Source organism: Rhinolophus sinicus, linkage group LG05 (assembly GCF_036562045.2).
Source record: "Rhinolophus sinicus isolate RSC01 linkage group LG05, ASM3656204v1, whole genome shotgun sequence".
Classification (NCBI taxonomy): domain Eukaryota; kingdom Metazoa; phylum Chordata; class Mammalia; order Chiroptera; family Rhinolophidae; genus Rhinolophus; species Rhinolophus sinicus.
This window is the reverse complement of record NC_133755.1, coordinates 26972744-26993513: the sequence shown is the minus strand read 5'-3', so window position 1 is coordinate 26993513 and position 20770 is coordinate 26972744. Positions and strand designations below refer to the sequence as shown.

The 20770-nt window shown below is 37.7% G+C and overlaps 1 protein-coding gene across 8 annotated transcripts in view; it reads left to right on the top strand.

Annotated features, from left to right (window-relative positions):
• The window catches only part of SLC8A1 (solute carrier family 8 member A1), a 386698-nt gene extending 367339 nt beyond the window's left edge, over nt 1-19359 (top strand). For all 8 annotated transcript variants that reach the window (XM_074331917.1, XM_074331918.1, XM_074331919.1 and 5 more), the window contains one exon: nt 955-19359. In XM_074331917.1, coding sequence (XP_074188018.1) covers nt 955-1331 — 377 coding nt within the window. In that variant the 3' untranslated portion in view covers nt 1332-19359. The remainder of the gene's footprint in view (nt 1-954) is intronic.
• The last annotated feature ends 1411 nt before the right edge of the window (nt 19360-20770 follow it).

Here is a 20770-nt window from a genome sequence, read left to right as displayed (position 1 = left end):
CTCATCAAAGAAGTCACTGTTGTCCTACTCCCTGTATGGACAATGACTTTCCTATCTTCAGAAAAAGCTGCATTCGGGATTATTAGTGAATAAAGACCTTTGAGGATGGTCATTGGTACCCATAGCATAGTGAAAGGTAAGATGGCACAAGGAACAAGCCTTTGCCTTGAAGGCAGGAGACCCGAGCTCAAGCCCTGCCTGCCATGGTCTCGTCCTTGTTGTGTGACATTACACCCATTACTTATCACATCTAAGCCAAGTGCCCTCACCTATAAAGTTTCCTCCCTTCACACTTATTACAATCGATGCAGTAATGTGGGTTTGCTTTCCTATGTATAAGGCTTTAGGCAAATGCCAGCTATTACTATAGCTGTTAGTTTCGCTACCACTTTTGACTTGCTCTTGAATCTGTGAAAATACCTCCTAACCCCTTAACTTTCTCACCAGTCAACGAGGGCCTATAATACAGCAGCATCTTTTAGTAATACCCTTCAGCAGCCGTTCTGAAACTTTAGTGACCTCGCATCTTTTGGCATGTGGTTGAGTCAGAATCCTAGGCCCCAATGGTTATGATCTGGCCCAGCCAGATGGAGCCTTATAATATTCACTTTAAGAAAGACCCCCACCTAATTCTAATGTAGATAGGCAATGATCATTCTCAAAAATGCTGCTCTATAAGTTCAATGCTACAAAGAACCAAGGTCCCTGTGGGTAAGGAACTGGACCAAGATCCACCTGTAATACAGCCAACACTGAGCCCCCGAGTCCTGACACCTAGATCCTGTTGTTCTGTTCACACCACTGGGACTCAACACGACACCAAAGCCCTGTGGGAGGCACTGGGTTTCCATCGGGGGTTTGATTCTGGAGTACACAGCTGAAGCTCCCAGCACTCCAAAGACATCTTTAAAAGATGAATTAAGTGTCTTTTTTTTTTTTGTTCTTTCTCTGCAGACACATTTGCAAGCAAAGTGGCAGCCACCCAGGACCAGTACGCAGACGCATCCATCGGTAATGTCACCGGCAGCAACGCGGTAAACGTCTTCCTGGGCATCGGTGTGGCCTGGTCCATCGCTGCCATCTACCACGCAGCCAACGGGGAACAATTCAAAGTGTCCCCTGGCACACTAGCTTTCTCTGTCACTCTCTTCACCATTTTTGCTTTCATCAATGTGGGGGTGCTGCTTTATCGGCGGAGGCCAGAAATCGGAGGTGAGCTGGGTGGGCCCCGGACTGCCAAGCTCCTCACATCCTCCCTCTTTGTGCTCCTGTGGCTCTTGTACATTTTCTTCTCCTCCCTGGAGGCCTACTGCCACATAAAAGGCTTCTAAAGGAACACTCAGATATAGTAAATTTATATATATATACATATATATATATACATAAAAAATTATGTATAATGAACAGAAGAAACTGACATTTGTCATGTTCACTTACCTGCTGATGGAATCCAGCTTCAAGATCATATTCTGTACTAGGGGCTGAAGTGAGAAACCATCACCTCCCATTCCCAGGGGCATCGTCACAGTGAACAAGGCATGGAGGCAGGGCCATCTTTGCAGCTCAGACTAGAAGAGCTGTGTTCTCTCCAGATAAATTGTTAAGTCTTTGTTTTCTGTTTGGGCTAGTTTTCGGTGGGGGTTGGGGACGTAGTTGATGTTTGGCTTTTGTTTTGTTTTGTTTTGTTGTTTTGTTGGGAGGATCAGGGTTTTTGCTTCTTTTGTGGGAGGTGATGACCAATCTACATGCAAATGGATTTTTAGTAAAAATTTAGGTCCTTAAGATTATTTTCCCTTCCTCCAAACATTTCAAAACTTATTTTGGATTAAGAAAAGATAAGGGCATGGAAGAAGAAAGAAGCACGTCTTCACTATGTTACTAAACCCCTGCTTATCTCTGGAACATGAGCAGAGGTGAAGCTGCCTCCAAACAGAAGCTTTGGAGCTCAAGTGGAGCCAGGAAACACGATGGTTCTAGATACCATCTGATAGTTAAAGATATGATGCCTGGCACTCTTGTTCAACAGGTACAGGAATGGCGTGTCGAGATTCCCAGGAACATGCAAAATCTTTTTTCTTTCTTATCTTCTTTAGCTATGGACTGTGATTAGTAAGGCCCTTCTTGTGGCATTCCAGCCCAGCTAACTGCCCAGGTCCCCCATGCCCACCCTCCTGCCCACCACTCCTCATGCAAACGGGAAGAATGACCCCATTCGGAAAGCATCATCCTTTTCCATGTACATCAATATGTGTCCCAGTCCCATGTTCCTGTTGCCTGGGATCCGCCATCGGTTTTCTTTTCAAAAGCATCCACAGCTTGCACAACCCTGTCCGGTCATGACTGCACATTTGCTCCTTCTTCCTGTGCCTGTTTGGGAATGTTGTTGTGATACCTGTTACACAGTGCATGGATGAAAAACCAATAAAACAAAACAAAGCGTATCTGTATATAGTAGAGTAGAGCATACACTGTTCTCCCATTCAGCAATGTTGATTGGACATTGAAGACATAAGTGAGTTTTCTTTTCACCTGAGTTGTAACTTTTGTGTTGTTATTGAGTTTATGACTAGGGATAAAAGGAGAAATTGGCTTATTGTTCGTGGATCTGCACGTTGATTTCTAAGAAGCAATAACTGTCACGTGGGAAGTTAAAGCTATCGAGAGGACAGCAGGCAAACTACAAAGTATCTTCATGGAAAATTAGCCACGTGGAACACACCAGAGGCCTCTTAAAAATTGCCGGTTGATCCAGGCAGGCCAAGGAGGAAGATGTAGAGAAATGGATGCATTAGATGTGCCTGGGCTTTGAGAGACTCCATTTTCACAACGCCCCTGCCCCTGAAGTATTTATTTCACATCTGCTCTGTCTGGCACAGATAGTAGATAGTGCTGGTTTGTTTGGGGTTTTTTTTGGTGTTTTTTTTTTAGGTAAAAGGCTACTTTGAGCCCTGTTTCTTTCACTGTCCAGACCCCTCTGATTGTATATCCAGTTCCTGAGTAGGAAAGAAGCCAAGGTGACCAATGGGTCTTTAAAAGTGAGTCTTCTCTATTTATGACTAAGGAGTAAGCCATTGAATGAGAAGATTAGTGCCTCGCAGGAGGATTGCCCTGGGAGATTTTTAACCCTGGAAAAGGAATGGCTCTTTCCTATTTCAAAATACCAAAGAGTGTGGATAAAACCACATTCCAAAGTAGTGAGTCCTCTAATGAGAAAAAATGGAATGACTTTGGTCCCCTCTTCGAGACTTCTTCTCTATAAAGAATCCCAGGCTGGAGACACCCCTGGCCCTTTGTATTGATTCAAAGATACTTAAGAAAGAAAAGCTGTCAAGAGTTATTTTCTCTTCTTCCACTCAGTGATCATTCACTATTTAGTAAGCATTTGGTGACTGAATGAATCATTAAGGGCTGGTGACTCACTCAATAGGCCAGCGACTGTACTACCTTCTGGGGACAAAACCATGACCAAGGCAACCCAGACCCCAACCCTCAAGGGGTTCACAGTTACTAGGATTGCTACCTCCATGAGTAAAACTTAACACAGCCTCTTTGAAACAGTTTTATCGTGTAAGGCAAAACACAATTATGAAACTCGTAATATACACACATTGAAACTATACACATATGATTAGCCAAATACATAAGAGTTTCTTGAACGAAGAGAATATAAAGCATAGGTTTGGAAAAGCATCCTAGCTGTCCTTGGCCAATCTTGCAGATAGGTCCATCTCCTCATCTTAAACCAAGAAAGGCAATCAAGTTGGTGACCTGTCTCACTGAGAAGGCCCAATTGATCCCAGTTTATATCTTGGTTGGACAACACTACTTTTCTCTGCCCCACACCTCTACAATTCATATCTCCTGGTGACTCATCCCTGGCCTGTCATGGCCCAACACCCTGGTGGCCTAACTCCTTTGGGGGCACATTCTAACCTACTTTTTTTTTTTTCTTTTTGAAGATTTACTAAATGGAAAGCTAGCTGAGAAACACCAAGGAATGTGAGTTTTTAAACATTAGAAAGATTTTGCACTCATTTTTAGCCATATTTAGAATGTCAGTGATCCCATAGCAAATTGTCACAGAGGACATTAAGAAATTCTTGCCATGGGTCCATTTCAATTTCAAAGCTTTTAGGTTTGTTTGCTTTTTAAATGTTTATGTTATAGGGAAAATATGATTCTGGTTGTTCAGGGTTTATTCATAATTATAGTTGTGTAAAATTATTTCATTTTGTTTGATTATTTTATTTTGTGTGTATTGTGCACAGCTTAGGGGGAAGTGCACTACTTGTGCTGTTCCTTATACATGGTACACATTATTGACACAGACAAATAAAGTTTCTAATTGTTTCTGACTTAATCACTAGTGATACAGCATATTCTGTATGGCATGTTTTCTCTCTTCTCATTGTCATCTACTTCATTTTTTGTTTCCATGTTTTAAAACAAATAAAAACCCAAAAGGTATTATTGTGCAATCGGTATCCTCATCCAAAAGAAAGTAGATATACTAGTATTCGGCTCTTGCAAATGTCAGCCCTTTGTCATTCATTGTTTTCTTTTTAATGTCCCAAGACAGCACAGTGTCAGAATATTGTCTATCAGACAGTGTTGAGATTGAATGTTGGACATTTCTCCATTTCACTATTTTTTTTACACCATTTACGACCACTTTACATCGTTTCTGCATCCAAGAACAGGAGCCCATAAATAGTTACACATCAGATCACTTTTTAGTATATGGAGTATTCAATCAATCAATAAAATTGATCATCAGAAGTGTATAACTAGTTGCTTCCCAAAGGATGCTTAAGTAAATTGCTCTTTCATAATCATACATGTACAGCATTCCTCTTGATGCGTTAATAAGTTCTGACTGTCTGATTTATAAGTTATTGACTTCATGTATTATATAATCAAAACAGTATAGAAAGAGGTAACACAAGAAATGAAAAAAGAAAAGCATTTGTGGGGGGTAAAAATGCAACCTCTAGTTTGTGTACTTACTTGCATGTCTATGTTAATATCTGGATTTAATTCTCACTACAATAGAATTTGCCTACTGTGTACATGTAAATTATACTTTATTCACATAATCATCTTTAAAATTTAAAAGATTCTTCATCATATTCATCTATGGTCATGCATGGAACACTTTCGTATGTGAAGGAAATAAGGTATAATTTAAATATTTCCTTGGATCAACAAATTAATATTTCCTGCCACCCAATCTTTGGTTTAACACAAAACGAGCAGCCAACATTCACTTCTATAAATAACAAAAAGACTAATTCAATGACCAGAGTACACTTGACTGTTTTAACAACCCTTCAGCAAAACGCCGTGGCCCAATAATTCTCAAACCATTTATAAGCTAATTTTAATTCTTTCAAAGATTCTAATTCAAGCCTGTCACCAGTGAAGATTTTATAGAGCTTTCCTTTCTATGGTTCACAGCATAAACACACTGTTTTTTATTGGTGCTTTTCAAAGGAAAAAAAAGTAAAATATGCCAGTTTGAACAACCCTGCAGGTATTCTGATAGGTGGCTGTCACCCACAATGAGAATCCCTAAAGCAGCACCTTTCCCCCATGGGTCTCACTATTAATCAAAGCTCACCGTCCATGCTGCCTTTTCCACATAGGGTTTGATTCATTGTTGATTCCATAGCCCAGGGCCCCTGATCCTAACCTGTCACGATGAAGTGAGATTGACTGACTTGCTCTGAGTACATCTGAGAACTCCTGTGGAAGCAATTAGAAAAATAACAAATTTCCTCTGGTAGATAATAAAGCCCTCTGTTCTCTAACAGTGACAAAACTTCACTTTCTCAAGAATTTAAATCAGCCCCTTTCAGACTTCTTGCAGTGTTTCCTGGCTCAAGATGTGGAGTCTCTCTTTTGATTCTGGTTTTCTGTCACTGATCTTGGGCAGTCACGTGTGGAGCAAGTCTTGAGTATAGTTTCATAACTTCAAGAACATTTGGCCATTTCACGATTGACCATGTACAACACTGGATCTCACCCTGACCTACAACTGGCATCTGGCTTTTGTTGTACTAGTCACTTCACATGGCCAAGACCTTCCAGCTGTTGGTGAAAGTTAGCATTTCAATGAATAAAGGAGTGCATTATGGAGAAGCGACCTACAAAATCATATTTATCTTACAGAGAAAGAAAGGTACTATTAATGAGTAGATTCATTGGCTTTTGTTCAAATCTACCTACACATTTTTCATAATGGATTGCATTTCTGCTCTTCTTTTTAAACATTATGTTCTTATCACTTCTAGCTACATTCGCTGTCTTTTACCATGTTTCAAGTGTTGGGTGGTTCTGATGATATTTCACCAACAAGGATAGCACAGGAAGGGGAAATGATTGTCAGAGTGAGATATTTCATTTTTTAGAGCTTAATTAGGCCATGGTTAATCATCTCCCAAAGCAGAGAATGTCTTATCTATAGAAGAAGCACCACTGAGAGTTGGGGCTCCCAAGGGAGAGAGCGCTTCAGTTTCCCAGCAAACAAGAAATGGTGAGTATCTAGCTTCCTGTGACGTTTTTCCTGCCCGCAAAGATGCCCAAAAATATGCATTCAGAGGCTGTACCAATTTTCAGTTTTATCAAGGTCCTCTGATTTAATCTATGGGACATTTAAATCAGTCATCATTATATAAATTACTTTTCATTTTATTTATTTGTAGGGAAAAAAAAAAATTACTTCATAACTTCAAAAGGCAACATGACTTTGTAATGAAGACTGTGGCCCATGTCTTTATAGGAAGAGTTGCTTGTCCAGAATTGCTGGTCTGTCTGTAATCAATGCTGTACTTCACAGGTGCTTGACCTGCTTGCATTCTTTAGAATCATATGGTCTTCACCTTTTTCAAAGATCCAGAGAGGCGTCCTTTAGGAATATGCAATCTTAATCTTTTTTTTCCCTATTTCAAACGTTTGTAGTTTTTCCATGGGAACTTGCATCATATTCATTATCTTTAGTTGCTAATGCCCACTATTACCTCTCAGCAATGGGGAAAGGCTTCTGCTAAAATGCTCTGGACATGTCATTCTGAAAGTAACTTTGTCATAGGAAAAATCAAATATAATGAATTCCACCTAGAAAACAATCATTAAATCATAGCATATTATCTCTATAAATGTTTAGGACAGATTACATTTTACAGCTACATTCTATAGCAGGTTGATTTTATTCCTCTTTGAATTATATTTTTCATGTTTTAGTGCCCATCTATGGAGCCTTTTATTCTATCAATGTATGTAGGTATGGATCAGGCATAAGGACCCCCACAAACACCCCCAGAGGTCAAGTATGTAAATATAGGCAAACATCATAAATAGCTTCCATGCCTCCAAGAACTATAAATGGGTCAAATGCTTCTCTGTGCTTATTATATTCCTGATATGCAAATGGTAGGAAAATTCCACAAAACACACCAAGACAGAAATTAGCTAACTTCAATGTACCTGAGTCAATTTTGACATTGAATGCAGAGCCCAGTCCTTCTAATTTGTTGACTGCAAAGAAAGATCTCCCTAGCCAAATCCTAAGGTGTACTGGGAAAGGAGAGACTAATTTCCTACCATGATTATACAGCCCTCTGTGTTGGAAATTGTTTATTCACCCAGAAGGATCTGGCACAGAGATTTTCAAAGACCTTTTCCCTATATTCTCAAGTTGAAATAACCCACTTTAAATTACTGAACTTTTTATTAGACCCCTTAAAGCCACATGGTAGGATAACAGATAAATTCACTAAGGAGATTTTTCCTAAAAATAGGACGTTAAGTTTGCAATTGACACATATTCTAATGTGAAGATCCCATTTTTTCCAAGTGGAAGGAACAATTCCTTCCACTTTGGTTATTAAACAACCAAATATATAATAATTGTTTAATACACTTCAAAATAAACTAAATTACATAAATATTTAAGATAAAAGTTATATGATCCACATATCCAGTTTGGAGAAAAATAATTTTCTCTATAGGAAATTTTCTACCTTCTTATACTCATTTTCATGTTAAACTTTTAAAAATATCCCAAAGAAGACATCTTGAAAGATTTTACATTCTCATAAGGCTCATATAATTGAGTAACGTGTAAAATAATGATTTAGGTGAGAATTATCTATGTGGTTGACAAGAACATTTTTAAAAATGAATTAGCAAAACTAAAATGTGCTAAGATTTCATCATAGACTGCCCTTGTCTAAGATGCTTGAAACTCATTACCCTTAGGGAAGATAGATTCTCAGTTTCTAGAAATAATAGTACAAGTTAAACTTGCAGTCTCCGTTTTTACGTGAAGATCAAAGCTGGGCATACATAACTTTTGACTTTGGCAACCAAAAAAAAAAAAAAAATACATATGCTTTTGGCATACTTTTCCATATTATTAAGTTATTCTGTAGGATACTCTGGACCTATACAGGTGTCTCATTAATCTCCCCCCTTTCATTTTATCAAGCCATGATGTTTCTAAATTTCATAACTGAATACCTTGACAATTTCATTTATAAATGGCTGGTTTCATTTTGATGTTATTTATATTTCAGAATTTGTTTTAATATTTTTAAATAATTGATACATCAGATGGGATATTGAGCTTGAGTCTAGACGAAATAAACAAGGAAGCCGAGACAGGCCTACCAGTAGTTAAAAGGCTTCTGAAACACTGGTCTTTCCACGCGCACGGCAAACAGAAGTATTGTTTTCTCTCTTCTTTCTACAAAAACGGCCATTTCAACCAGTGTAAAACAAACAAGCAAAAAAAAAAAAAAAAGAATGAAAATGCTAGTTTGAATATTCTGAGAATCAAACAAGGTTTCAGCATTAAATCTCCCCTCTCCCATCTCTCTCCAGAGCATAGAGATACACACATAAATACAGAAATAGAAGATGTATGTCAAATAACTTGAACTGCATTTTTGGATGCCTAGGATTGTCCTAAAAGCCCATGTCAGGTTAATAATCCTTTTTTTTTTAATCAGATGTCTCTTTTAAATGGAAAAAGGAGGAGAGAATGTAAAAGGAAGAACATTCCTGACTTTCTTTTCAGCTAAAGCTGTTTGAAATTCAAAGTTGTTTGAAAATGACTTAGGACATCGTTTATTATACGTACCCTTCTAAAACCATAAGTAGATTTTAAAAAGAAAGAAATTCACTCTTCTTCCCTTTATTAAGTAAGCATTCCTGATAGAAAGTCTTTAGGATCAATTAAGGCTCCTTTCTGACTCTTCAAATTACCCTCTTTGCCTTTTTGAGAGCATTGAAAACAGCTCTTGAAAAAAAACTCCTTGTCTAGGTCTAGGGGGGATTAAAGGGATGAGATTTTGTATTTTATGTGGAAACAGCACTGAGCAGCAGGCTCCAGTACATCAGGTAACATTATCTAGAAATGTGTTTTGGCATTTTGGGAGCAAAGGAATAGGAGTCTCACCCAGTTTTTTCCACAAGTACCTAATGTAAGCATTTGCTGCCATGTACATCCCCCACTAGCTATAGTTTACCTTAGGTATTTTCAGCTGAACCACCCCTTAACTTTCATGGTTGTCTTGTCCCTAGCATCTTGCTTCCAAGATCTTACTAACAGGCAAACTAACCCTTTCAATCAGTTGGTGCATGAAGTTTCTCCAAGGGGAAGGATGAGGAGTGGATACAAAGGGGGTGTAATGTTGATGTCAAGTCATCGGAGCCTATTTAACCAACTGCTTCACTACATATTAGACCTCATTTGGGACACTTATTACTGGAAATACTGGAAGGACTTTATTTTATGGCTATTTCATCAACAAAACTTTCATGGTATTGGATCTAAGCAAAGGTCTTGGATTATACAAAAACAAAGCAAAGGTATTGGGTCATGCAAAAACAAAGTTATTTTTATTAGCTACAACTATCATTGTTACAATTCACAAGAAAGTGTGTTTTATTCTTTGATGTTTCAGTCTCAAACTCTAAAAAGAGGTTTTTGCGGCCATCACTAATCCTACAGGAAATTTGACACTTCGACTCTTTTTTGAGACAGATGATGCTACAGTTAACGTGTGCATAAGGCTTAAAATATTCTTGCTATTTCAGGTTGTTCTCATAGATCTGCATAGATTTACTTAAAAAAAAAAATGACTATCATTCTCATCAAATGGATTGGGAATTTTCCCAATAACTGGTTTCATTTTGTTGAGAAATGAGTCTAGCACCCACAGACACTGTGAGCAGATTGCATCAGCAACTCTGCTTCTGTGTCCCCTTTTCCTACTTCTGACTCTTAATCCCTGCACACGTCTTTCAGAGCAACTGCAGATGGTGAGAGAAAAGGAAAAGAGTTGTCCTCTCTTTCAAAATAGACTAAATCTGCTATCACCTTTAAAACTTCATTTAAATTTTTAAACTTAAATTACAAAACAGAGAGCTGCTTTTAAATACCGAATCTGAAGCAAAGATTGCATTTTTGCAAGCTATAAAGAAGATGCATGTTAATTATTGGAACACGGGATTTAATAACATCAGTGCTCACCACTGCCCTCCCACTGTTCCATTCACATAGTATCTAGAAGCAGTTGGGCAGAGGAGAGAGATCACGATTAATGTCATAGTCACATCACCATTCTTGACCATAGACAGGATGAAGAACTAGGCAAAAGAGATGGTGCCAAACCTAGTCCTAGAGGCAAAGCACCACCGTTGCCCACCCCCGTGATGGAGATGGTCTATGAACATTAGCGCAATGACAAAAGTATTTTCTTTCCTTTCTACTCTGAGCCAAGCTGTTTTGATTCAGACTTTTCCAAACAGAGTCATGCAGCTCAATCACATGCTTACTGCCTGCATGGAGAATGAACCGTCTTTTCAAAAAACTGGTTGCCATAGAACCAATTTTTCAAAACACACTGCAAAAGCAGCACAGCCAAGTGGATTGGACCCAGCAATGAGGAGTCTAAACTTGGATTTTTTTCTTCCCAGCCAATGCTCCAGCACTCCAACTCTAAAAATGACTGCATTAGTAACATGAAAATAATAATTGCTTTGTTGCTCTTTAGAATTTATGCATACCTCTTCAGAGCTTGAAGCTTCCACTAACCCAAGTGAGATCCATGGGTTGTAGTATTATGACTTTACTCAAAGACCAGGTTTGTTTTGTGAAGAATCCAGATGTGGTTTGGGTCTCTTTAAAGCAACAGACAAGATATTTCATAACATTTGAAAACAATGAAGAGGGTTCAGCCCAAGCTGCTGGGTGATAGAGGAGGGCGGGATCTCTTGACAGTTTGCTCTTCCCCCTGTATCTGCTGTGATTCCTTGTTGAATATTTCCCCACACTCATTCAGTGGGAGGATACTGACATAGCTCCAGGCTCTGCCTTTTATTTCCTATTTCTCCCAGGAGAAGCAGCCATTCCAGGGCTTGTAATATAAAAGAGGGGAAAATGACAGGTGTCTCATTTGTTGATCCAGAAATCTTGGACAAAAACACAGACCATTCTGATTGTCCCCACATTAACACTGCACTCACCCAACAGCTTTTTTAAAGTAACTGAAACCCAAGAAAAAGATTGGAGGAAATATCTCCAACTCATAATCAAAAGTCAGATTGATGCCACAATCTTAAAAGTCATTTCACCTTCTTGCCCAGGCATTGCACATCCATAAGGGTTGAGGGATTCAGAAAGCGTTTGGACAGTACTCCTCAATTAAAATTCAGATCTGGATCCAGGAGCTAGATAAACATCAACTGGCAAATTAACCCGAGGAAAAAGAATCGGAAAGAAGTTAAACCAAAGTGAGCCGAAAATTAGTCAATTTAGCAAGTCAGTCTTCCAGGATAATTGACTCACTTTATATTCAGTTAAAACTTTTTCAAAACAACTGTACAGTCAAGGCAGTGGAGCGATTTTTAAATCAAATGTTAGAGTTTATTATATTTTTTCAACCATCCAATCTCATAATCATCAAGCATTTATTCTGTGCAGAGTGTTATACCAGGTACCCTAAGGTGATATGAAGAATTCAAAACAAAGTGACTTCAAAAACACTAACACTAACCCTGAATTTAGTCAGGAAGAGTCCAGTTATGACACACTAATTAAATTAAACTTCCACTGTGGTCTAGAGATATTTTATCAATTTGAGACTGCTTACTGGGGGCCATTCTTAAACCCAGCAAGGAACTTTCTTTGAATAGAAACAGAAATACTAATTTTCTTAACTATACATTCTGTCTTTCACCAATGAGATAAATGGATTCTGATTCAACTGATATATCCAGCTTCTACAATGAGCCAAAGACTGTGTGAGGTTGATGTATGATCTCCCATTGAACATGTGAAGTTGGTGAAAACTTGTTCCAAAGATGATTTGCCTCCCCATCACTGATTTTTTTTTTAATTGGGCATTGATATTAATTCATTATGGGATTTTTTTTTTTTTAACTCTGCCTGTTGCTCTTTTGACTTTGAGGCGCCTGGCTGTATTTCACTGAGTTACAACTCCCACTGTCACATTTTAACAGCCAACTAGAGGGCAAGACCTCAGTCCCCATGTCTGAGTACACAATGTTCTCTTCATTTCAACATTAAATAGTCACCAGAGCGGGGACCTCAAGGCTCTCCTCTTTTGAAAATCCGTATTTAATTGCTTCAGAGGGTTATGACTCTTTAGCTCTCCCTGGACTTGAATTTCCTCCTCATTAAGTGGAGGACTTCACCTTTAGCTTGATTTTCCAGAGCACATCAAGTCCTACATGATTCATGGTTGCCTGTTATCGTCTACTGGATATGGGTTAAAGGTGCTTTCTGTTGTGACCAGTTGCTCCTAATAATCCTTGATTACCAGTGCAAGTGTCAAGCCAATAAAGGCACATTAAGTCTGACAGGAATTTAAAGATTTATTTTGAAATAATTCTTTGTGCACTGCTAGACAAAAAAAAAAAAAGTTCCTTCCTGAAGGGGAGAGAAGTTTCTCCCTTTGTGGGATGCCTGCAATAGAAAATTCAACATGCTTAGAATGGATTTCATATCAGTGACCTTCATAAAACTGAAGCCACTATTCTTCTAAAAGTAAACTTTAAGATCACAGTTTCCCACAATAACTCCACTTTTATTTTTCATTCTTTGTCCTTAATGACGCATTTTTAGGAAGAGATTGACAGCAGTTATTTTATACTAAAGTGGGTGAATACAAATAGGATGCACATTGATCAAGCAGAAAGATATTTTAAAATATAAGTATTCTAAAGGAAGATTAAAAAAAAGAAAAAAGAATTGTATTTGCTATAGACTCAACTGTCTTTTAAATGCCTCCCCTGTTATGGAGAAAATGACTGCTATTCAAAAAGATTTTACAAAAAGACTTCAAACCTAAGCCTCACACTCACCTGGTTTGCCACAGACCAAATGCCCCACTAGGAATCTGAACTTGCACATGGTTGGAGAAAATATACCAAGAGGATGTAGACATTGCCATGGCAAAAAGAAAGAAAAAAGAAAAAGCAACCAAGGTGAACTCTGTTTATACAAACAAAGAATGTTTCAGTAGAACTAATGTAAGCCTTCTCTTGAAGGAATCCCAGTTAGAATGTCATCAAAAACGGCAAAACCATTTCAACATCACAGCAGTAACACATTCCAGTTTTATTAGCACTGAGGCACGAAGCCAAATTTGTCCGAGGGAATGGGGAAAAATTCCCAGCATTGTAAGAAAGTGGTCTGGTCTTGTGAGCATCACTCTTGAGAGAGAAAATTAAAGCAGATAATATTTTTATTATAACTATCATAATTTCTATCATTTCCACTTTCCCTTCTCTCAAATCTTTATATAGAGCTGCTATTCAGTTGTACTAGGCCTCATATTTATATATTTTGATAAGTCCCTCACATTGTATTTGACCCCTATTTCACATTTGATTAGGAAATCCTAAATTGGAAAGGTAGGCTTTTCTGTCCTTTTTAAAACAAATCTGCTCCATAAGCATTTTCTGGAGATGACTGCCTTCAGCCATCCTGGTAGTTCTGTCAATCAGCTATAGGTGCTTGGTTTAAGGCAGAGAAACTGTGAACAGATTGTGCCTTCCTTCTGCATAGGCAGCTGCTCATTCACACAAATGCATGTCTCTTCTGCAAGTCCTTGCGTCAACCCAGCCTCTTGAATTGACCCAGGTCCACCTGTCAGTCAAACAAACAGCCGTCTCTAATGACATGTACACACAGCTCACTCAACCTAATTCCTCATCAACTGAATTCCATGGATTGACCCTTGATATTCTTGCCCTCACTTTATACTTCTATAAAGGTCCTTGCAGTTGGTATACTTTAAAGGATTTTACTTTAAAAATGTCAACAAACCTTTATATTAAGTGAAGAAACGGTGAACAAATGTCGCTGTTACGTTAAATTATCTTAAGGTAGTAGGGAGAATGTTATCCTCTGTGACAAGAGGGAAGTTGAATGCTATTCCTAAAATAATACTCTGAAGAGAGGTTGTATAGAGTCTTCCCCAAATAGACCTACAGGAACTCAAATTTAATGATATAGGAAAAGCATATCCTTCAGAGAAAGGTCCTAAGTTAGAGCAATATTTCTCTTACAGGTTTGCTGTATATGCTGATATGATACTTAAACTTCTGAACCTCTAGATTCTCTGTAATTAAAATAGCACAAATCAAATATATCCCTTATCTACATTATACGAATGTCTGTGGGGGAAATCCAATATTGACTTTCACATTCTACATTGAAAATCTCTGTCCTGAGAGTGCAATTAAGGTGATTTGGTTAACTATAGTATGTTTTAGAATAAACTACTAGAGCGATTCTTAACATATGGCCCCAGACAAAGCAGCATCAGCAACAACTTTGAAACTTGTTATATATGCAAATTCTCTGGTCCCAGCTGAGACCCTGGCCCAGACCTACGAATCAGAAATTCTGGGAGCAGACCCAACAATGTGGATTTGAACAAGCCCTTGTGATGATGCTGAGGCATGTTCAAGTTGGAGAACTACTAAACTGTGCTCTGAGTGGTCAGGAAAAGTCAATGTCAATCCGCTGTTTAACTCTGGTTCTTCAGTGGAAAAAGCTTAAACGCTTAAATGGAAGGTCCCATTTTGTCCCAATATGGACAGAAATGCCCACCGTTAAGCCTTACAACATAATTTGAAGGAAAATGAATCCTTACAAATGTTCTTTACTGGATAACTGAGCTATAGGCAGGATCTCCAATCAGAGATTTCTAATCACCTTTCCTAGTTCTTTGAAGAAAACCAATAGCTATTCTGCTTTGCCTGACTGCCCAGGGCCTAGGCAATGACCTTGGACACCTTTCTTTTGATTAACTCTGACCCATTTGCCTTAATGCGAACCCATCGTGCAGTGCTGAGTTGTATTTAATGACACTGGTTTGAAGAGTGGGTATGGCCTGACTGAGCTATAATGATTACTGCTTATGAGTGAGTTTGGGTTTTAGAAGATTGTTTCAAAGGCTCACCTGGCTTATAAAATCTGGAAACCACAGACAAGGTAGACATCAATCCCAAGACCCCTGGGATTCCTTCTAGGCTCATTTGAATTGGTACAGAACCAGACCAGAATCAGCAAGCAACTTTGCTTACAAAAATGGTCCAGAAAAGGGAATTTAAGGTTGTGTGTTGTATGTGTGTGCACATGTGTTTCTGCTTCCTTAAATCTAACCTGAAAATATCACATTTCCAGGTACTTAAAACATCTATATGTATTTTTTTTGTGTTTAATTGTTTCATTTTTTTATATTAAAGTTTATTGGAGTGACAATTGTTAGTAAAGTTACATAGATTTCAGGTACAATTCTGTAATACATTATCTATATCTCACATATGTATTTTGATGCTTCCTTTTTATCCAGAAAAGTAATTCAAAGTATGCAAAAAAAGGAAGCTCAGCAATGATATTCTGGAGGAAATGCTAAAACTATTCCTCCAGGTCTCCCTTAGAAGGAGCCAAACTTGTCAGATACTTTGGAATAGCTGCTCTTTTTCAGGAATTACTAAAAAAGAATAATCGATATATCATACTGTGTTCTACATGCTTCTCTAGAATCTGTGCTCCTCTCCTGTTGCTGGTCAAAGTTTGAGTTTTTAGGTGTTTGTTTTCTGTCTCCGAAAGCATTTTCTCTCTGGCTCTTTCCCCATTGTCCTATTTCTCTCTCACATGCCTGATCACCAAATAGCTGCAGCTAAAGCACAATCTCCCTTCTGTCTCCACCACTATGTCCATCCTCATTTGCATATTGTTTTTCTCAAAGTTAAAGCCTCCTTAAGAAGATACATCACCAATGTCAAGGTGCTTCCGTGGTGGGAAGAACACCTTTGTAGGTGGAGGGGCGGGATCAGATTGACGGATTCACTCAAATCCAGGGCCTTGACCTCCTTTCAAATCTTGGTGGTCCTCATGGTTTTTGGTTGTTTTGTTTGTTTGTTTGTTTGTTTGTTTATACTCTTAAACCCAAGGCAAAGTTACCGTGGTGGCTTATCTTTGTCCACAATCTATGGTTTGTTTTTGGCTCAAGTCTTCAAATCTTGAAACAAACCTGGATTAAAAATTTATCTCAGAAAGCTTAAGAAAAGACGTCATATATCCTAAAGCCCCTTAATTAGGTGGTACATAACAAAGGCCTTGACATTAGAAGATAACAACAGATCATTATTTTTGATCTCCTAACAGCTCTGCCTTTCAGTGCCATTCATGGTGATTTTCGTAGGTCAGTGGTGCAATTCAACACTCTTCTAATAAGCCATAATAATCATTGTTGGCACAACTGTTAATTCCACGGGGATCTCCCTAGGTTTCATCTATTAATTTTTGTAGACAGTAGGAAGCTCATGCTGAGGAGACCCTTGTAGCTTCCTAGACAAGTGTGAGAGAAGGAACCAGCATATTGTCCATATTGTATATACACATGAGATACTGCCCTGTACTACTGGGAATATTCTGTTGGGCAGGCGAGAAGGAAGGATCCAGAAAGGAAACAAATCTAGAACTTCTCTCCTTTGATGGTTGCATTGGCAATTTGTGCCCACTGAATAAGCTTGGTGGATACTTCTGATAATAAACTGAGTCCATTCTGAGCCAGCACAACAAGCAATTCATAAAGAAAAGGAAGGCAGGTCACTGTGCCAGAATCCTCCTCTTCCTAAGAGGTGATCATGAATTTCCCACACAGGACCAAAAAAAACACAACAGCCTGTTCACGTCCTGGGGTTAAGAACCCATTACAAATAACCGTCAAAGACAGAGAGAGGGAGAGTGGAAAGGAGAGAAGCCAAAATGGAGAGGAGGAGATACAAGCTTGACAGATGATATAAGCAGTCCTAATGTTCCAATGATCCTGAAGATGCTCAAATGTCTAAAGCTGCTTTTTTAATAACTTCACTGCACTTCGAAATTCCTGAGTAGTGGCGTGTCAGTAACACGTTTGGATGCTAACTCAGTTTCTGTTTTTATTCTTTCATGCCAATGAATGAAATCTCTAAGACTTGCATTTTGAGTATGCACACACACACACAAACACACACTCACTCACACACAAAACCACACACATGTATATAAAGGCAGATGCATCATATATTACTCATTTTGTGGAAAACACAATGTATAATAATCAAAAAGACGCCAGTGGATTCTTTCAGTGTGTTTCAGTGATAACATTTTGTGGAGAATAAAGGTACACATAGCCTCTTTGCTGATCATATTGTTAAAATAATTTTAAGCAACACTGTTAGAAATGCCTGTGTAAAGTATCTTCCCTAGTATCAGTGAATCAATACGCTTTGAATTTAACATTCAAAAAGAATTATGTGCTAAACTTAAATATTTTTATATCTGCGGTGTTTTCCTATTAACCTATGGTAGTGAACAAGTGACCATACCCCTGATTTCATCAAAAAGGAAAATGGCCTACATGAAATGTTAGAAGTGGAGGAAGGTATTTATAAAGTCTACTGCCAAAGACAATTGTTAATGATATGTAAAATGTAGATTAACGTCTTTTATTATGAATGTGATTATAAGAAATGCTCACCATATCATCCTCTATCTTTTGAAAATCAGTATTTTGTATTTCTAAGGACCAAGGAAAATATTTTTTAAGCCACTGTAATACACAGACGCCTTGGAAATGAGAGGTACAATGACTTGGATCAAGTGCATAATGCTAGATTAGAATTCCAAGATCCGATGGTAAATTTATCAGTCTTTCCTATAATTCTTATACTACACTCAATTACATTTGGGCATCAGCTGATGTTTTTCAAATTAAAGCACCAACAACAATGACAGATCTTGTCTAACAGGGAAGTCATTGAAACATTCCTTTTCAAGTACCTTAAATGAATGGAAATTGCCATCAAATAATTTTCCCACCTAACCGTCTCATATAAGTTAACTCAGAGGTCTAACAATGTTGCATAGAAAGTTAACAGAGTATGTGCACCAAGGATATTTAATTTGTGCGGTTAGCAAGACTTAGCCATTTAAAAAATATATTCAAGTTTTTTGTAAATCAAATTTTGGATTCCTACAGTTTTGTTCTAATTTCTATCTTTTAAAATAATTAGATTTTATTTGAATTTTTAAAATAATCTGTTGTAAGTTAGGTGTTGCTTTGACTCTGTGATTCAATGTACACTCAGCCATATTCCTGTGGGAAACATCAACCCTAGTGACTTTCTTGGCATGAGCCAGATATTCAGTTTCTTTATGGACTCTCAGTATGAGACCAAAAAAAAAAAAAAAAAAAAAAAAAAAAAAAAACACCAAAATTAAATGCTAGTGAAGAAAATAGAAGCCTATTGTATAAAATGTATTTTTAAAATCTTAAGATATATGTGATTTACACTGCCTGTTAATCTAGTCTCTTTGTGAAATAACCACAGCATATTTGTTAAGACTCTGAAACACCAAATATTTGTGATGTTTGTATAACACCGTTATTATAATACGTATGTGATTTCAAATGGTAAGCATCTTTGTTGTAATCATGTGAGCCCACAGAATAAATTCCTGCTGTTATGTACAACCACCTCTCAGAATTCAGATTTTCTGCAGCTGCTATATCACCAATAAATGGGAATTACTTGCGAAAAACAATTTTTAAAGAATTGAGTTTATGATCACTGTGCATTTTCCTAATGAATGAATTCTGAGAGTTTCATTTTTTACCAGAAATGCTCTCTCTCAGTCAGTAAATACAACTGCTGATTTCAACGATACTATCATTCAGTGGTTTCCATATTCTTGATCTAACTACCAAAAACTGGAGACTTATTGCAAGGTGTATCCTAACAAATGTACAATAAATGACTTTTCCTGCATGCTGCCTGAGATATGTTGTAATTTGAAATTTCTTATCAAAAAAATTATATATGTCACAAACCCAAACTGAACTGGCAATATTTCTCATGTGTATAATCATTGGTATAGTAATATCAAAATCAAAAGCATTGTCTGTCATACACGTATATGTTATATGTGATGTTTAATTTGTTAAACTGTAATCTGTGAAATGTTCATTGCCTGAACTAGTTAACTCTGCACAAATCACTGTCTTAACTGTTTTCCTAATCTTACCATATTTCCTAACAAATATAAATGTTTGTAAATTAGTCATTCATTTTTTATGGATTTTTATGTATATTCCATTAATTAATTGTGTGGCTCCATTAACTAACCAAAGGAGAATCAAAGCTTTCCCTTGTCAAAGTCCAGTCTAGGCTCAGGGACCTTTTAGCTGTGGCAAAAATTCATTCATTCATCAAGCATATTTATTGAGCATCTAGTATAAATCAGGCTCTATATAAAATACTGGAAGAATTATTGAGAACCAGAGTAATCACAAACCTATATCCCTCAGTAAGGATTTCTCAACTCTCCCTAAACCACTCTTCCGTGACTTCCATGGAATTAAGAAATTATTTTGTTTCTCCTGTATAGTAACAATGATAAAAATTATCCAAGAAGAGTCTTAGGTTAAAATAAAGAACATTTAGTTGAGGAAAATGCAACTATCATTCACAGAAGTACTGTTTTAAAGTCAAATTTGAAAATAAAATAAAAGTCAGTTTAAGAGATTTGACATTAGCTCTGGAAGAAACACTTAAAAGAATCAACCCTTCTTGAAAACTGCACATTGTGTCTTTTAAAAAACATTAATCTTAAAGTTCTCTGTCACAGACAAAATGCAGCATCAGATCACCCTAAAACAGTGCCCCTGCAAGTGAGCCAGGCATTCTGTAAGAGGAGGCAAATAGCCAATGAAAGGATAAATATTTATCCATAGACACCACAGAAAGGAATACACCCAGCTTGTTTTCTCAATAACAGATTTCCTGACATGTACCATGTCTATTGACCACTTTTTTAAAGTGCCTGTTCATGCACATCCAGTCACAGCAGGATCCCTATCTCCCACCACATTCTCATTTTTCTTCTTTCAAGGAGATGCCCCCATAAAACCTCATGGTTTCTGCCATTGTGATGCTTAGGGTAATGAAGTTGGCGAGTGGTCTATGCCTTGACTGTGGCATCACAAACAAATTTTTGCATTTGGAATTCCTCTGAACTTATTAAAAACAACCACAACTTGCCTTCCTCACAGATAGTCATTAACTCACTGTCAATATGGGCGAGGCACAGAAGTGAGATTACAAATTTGTCCACACAGCCACTTGGTTCTCAGGATGGAACAGTGCCTACCAATGCTGGTTTGTGGAGTTAGAAATCTCT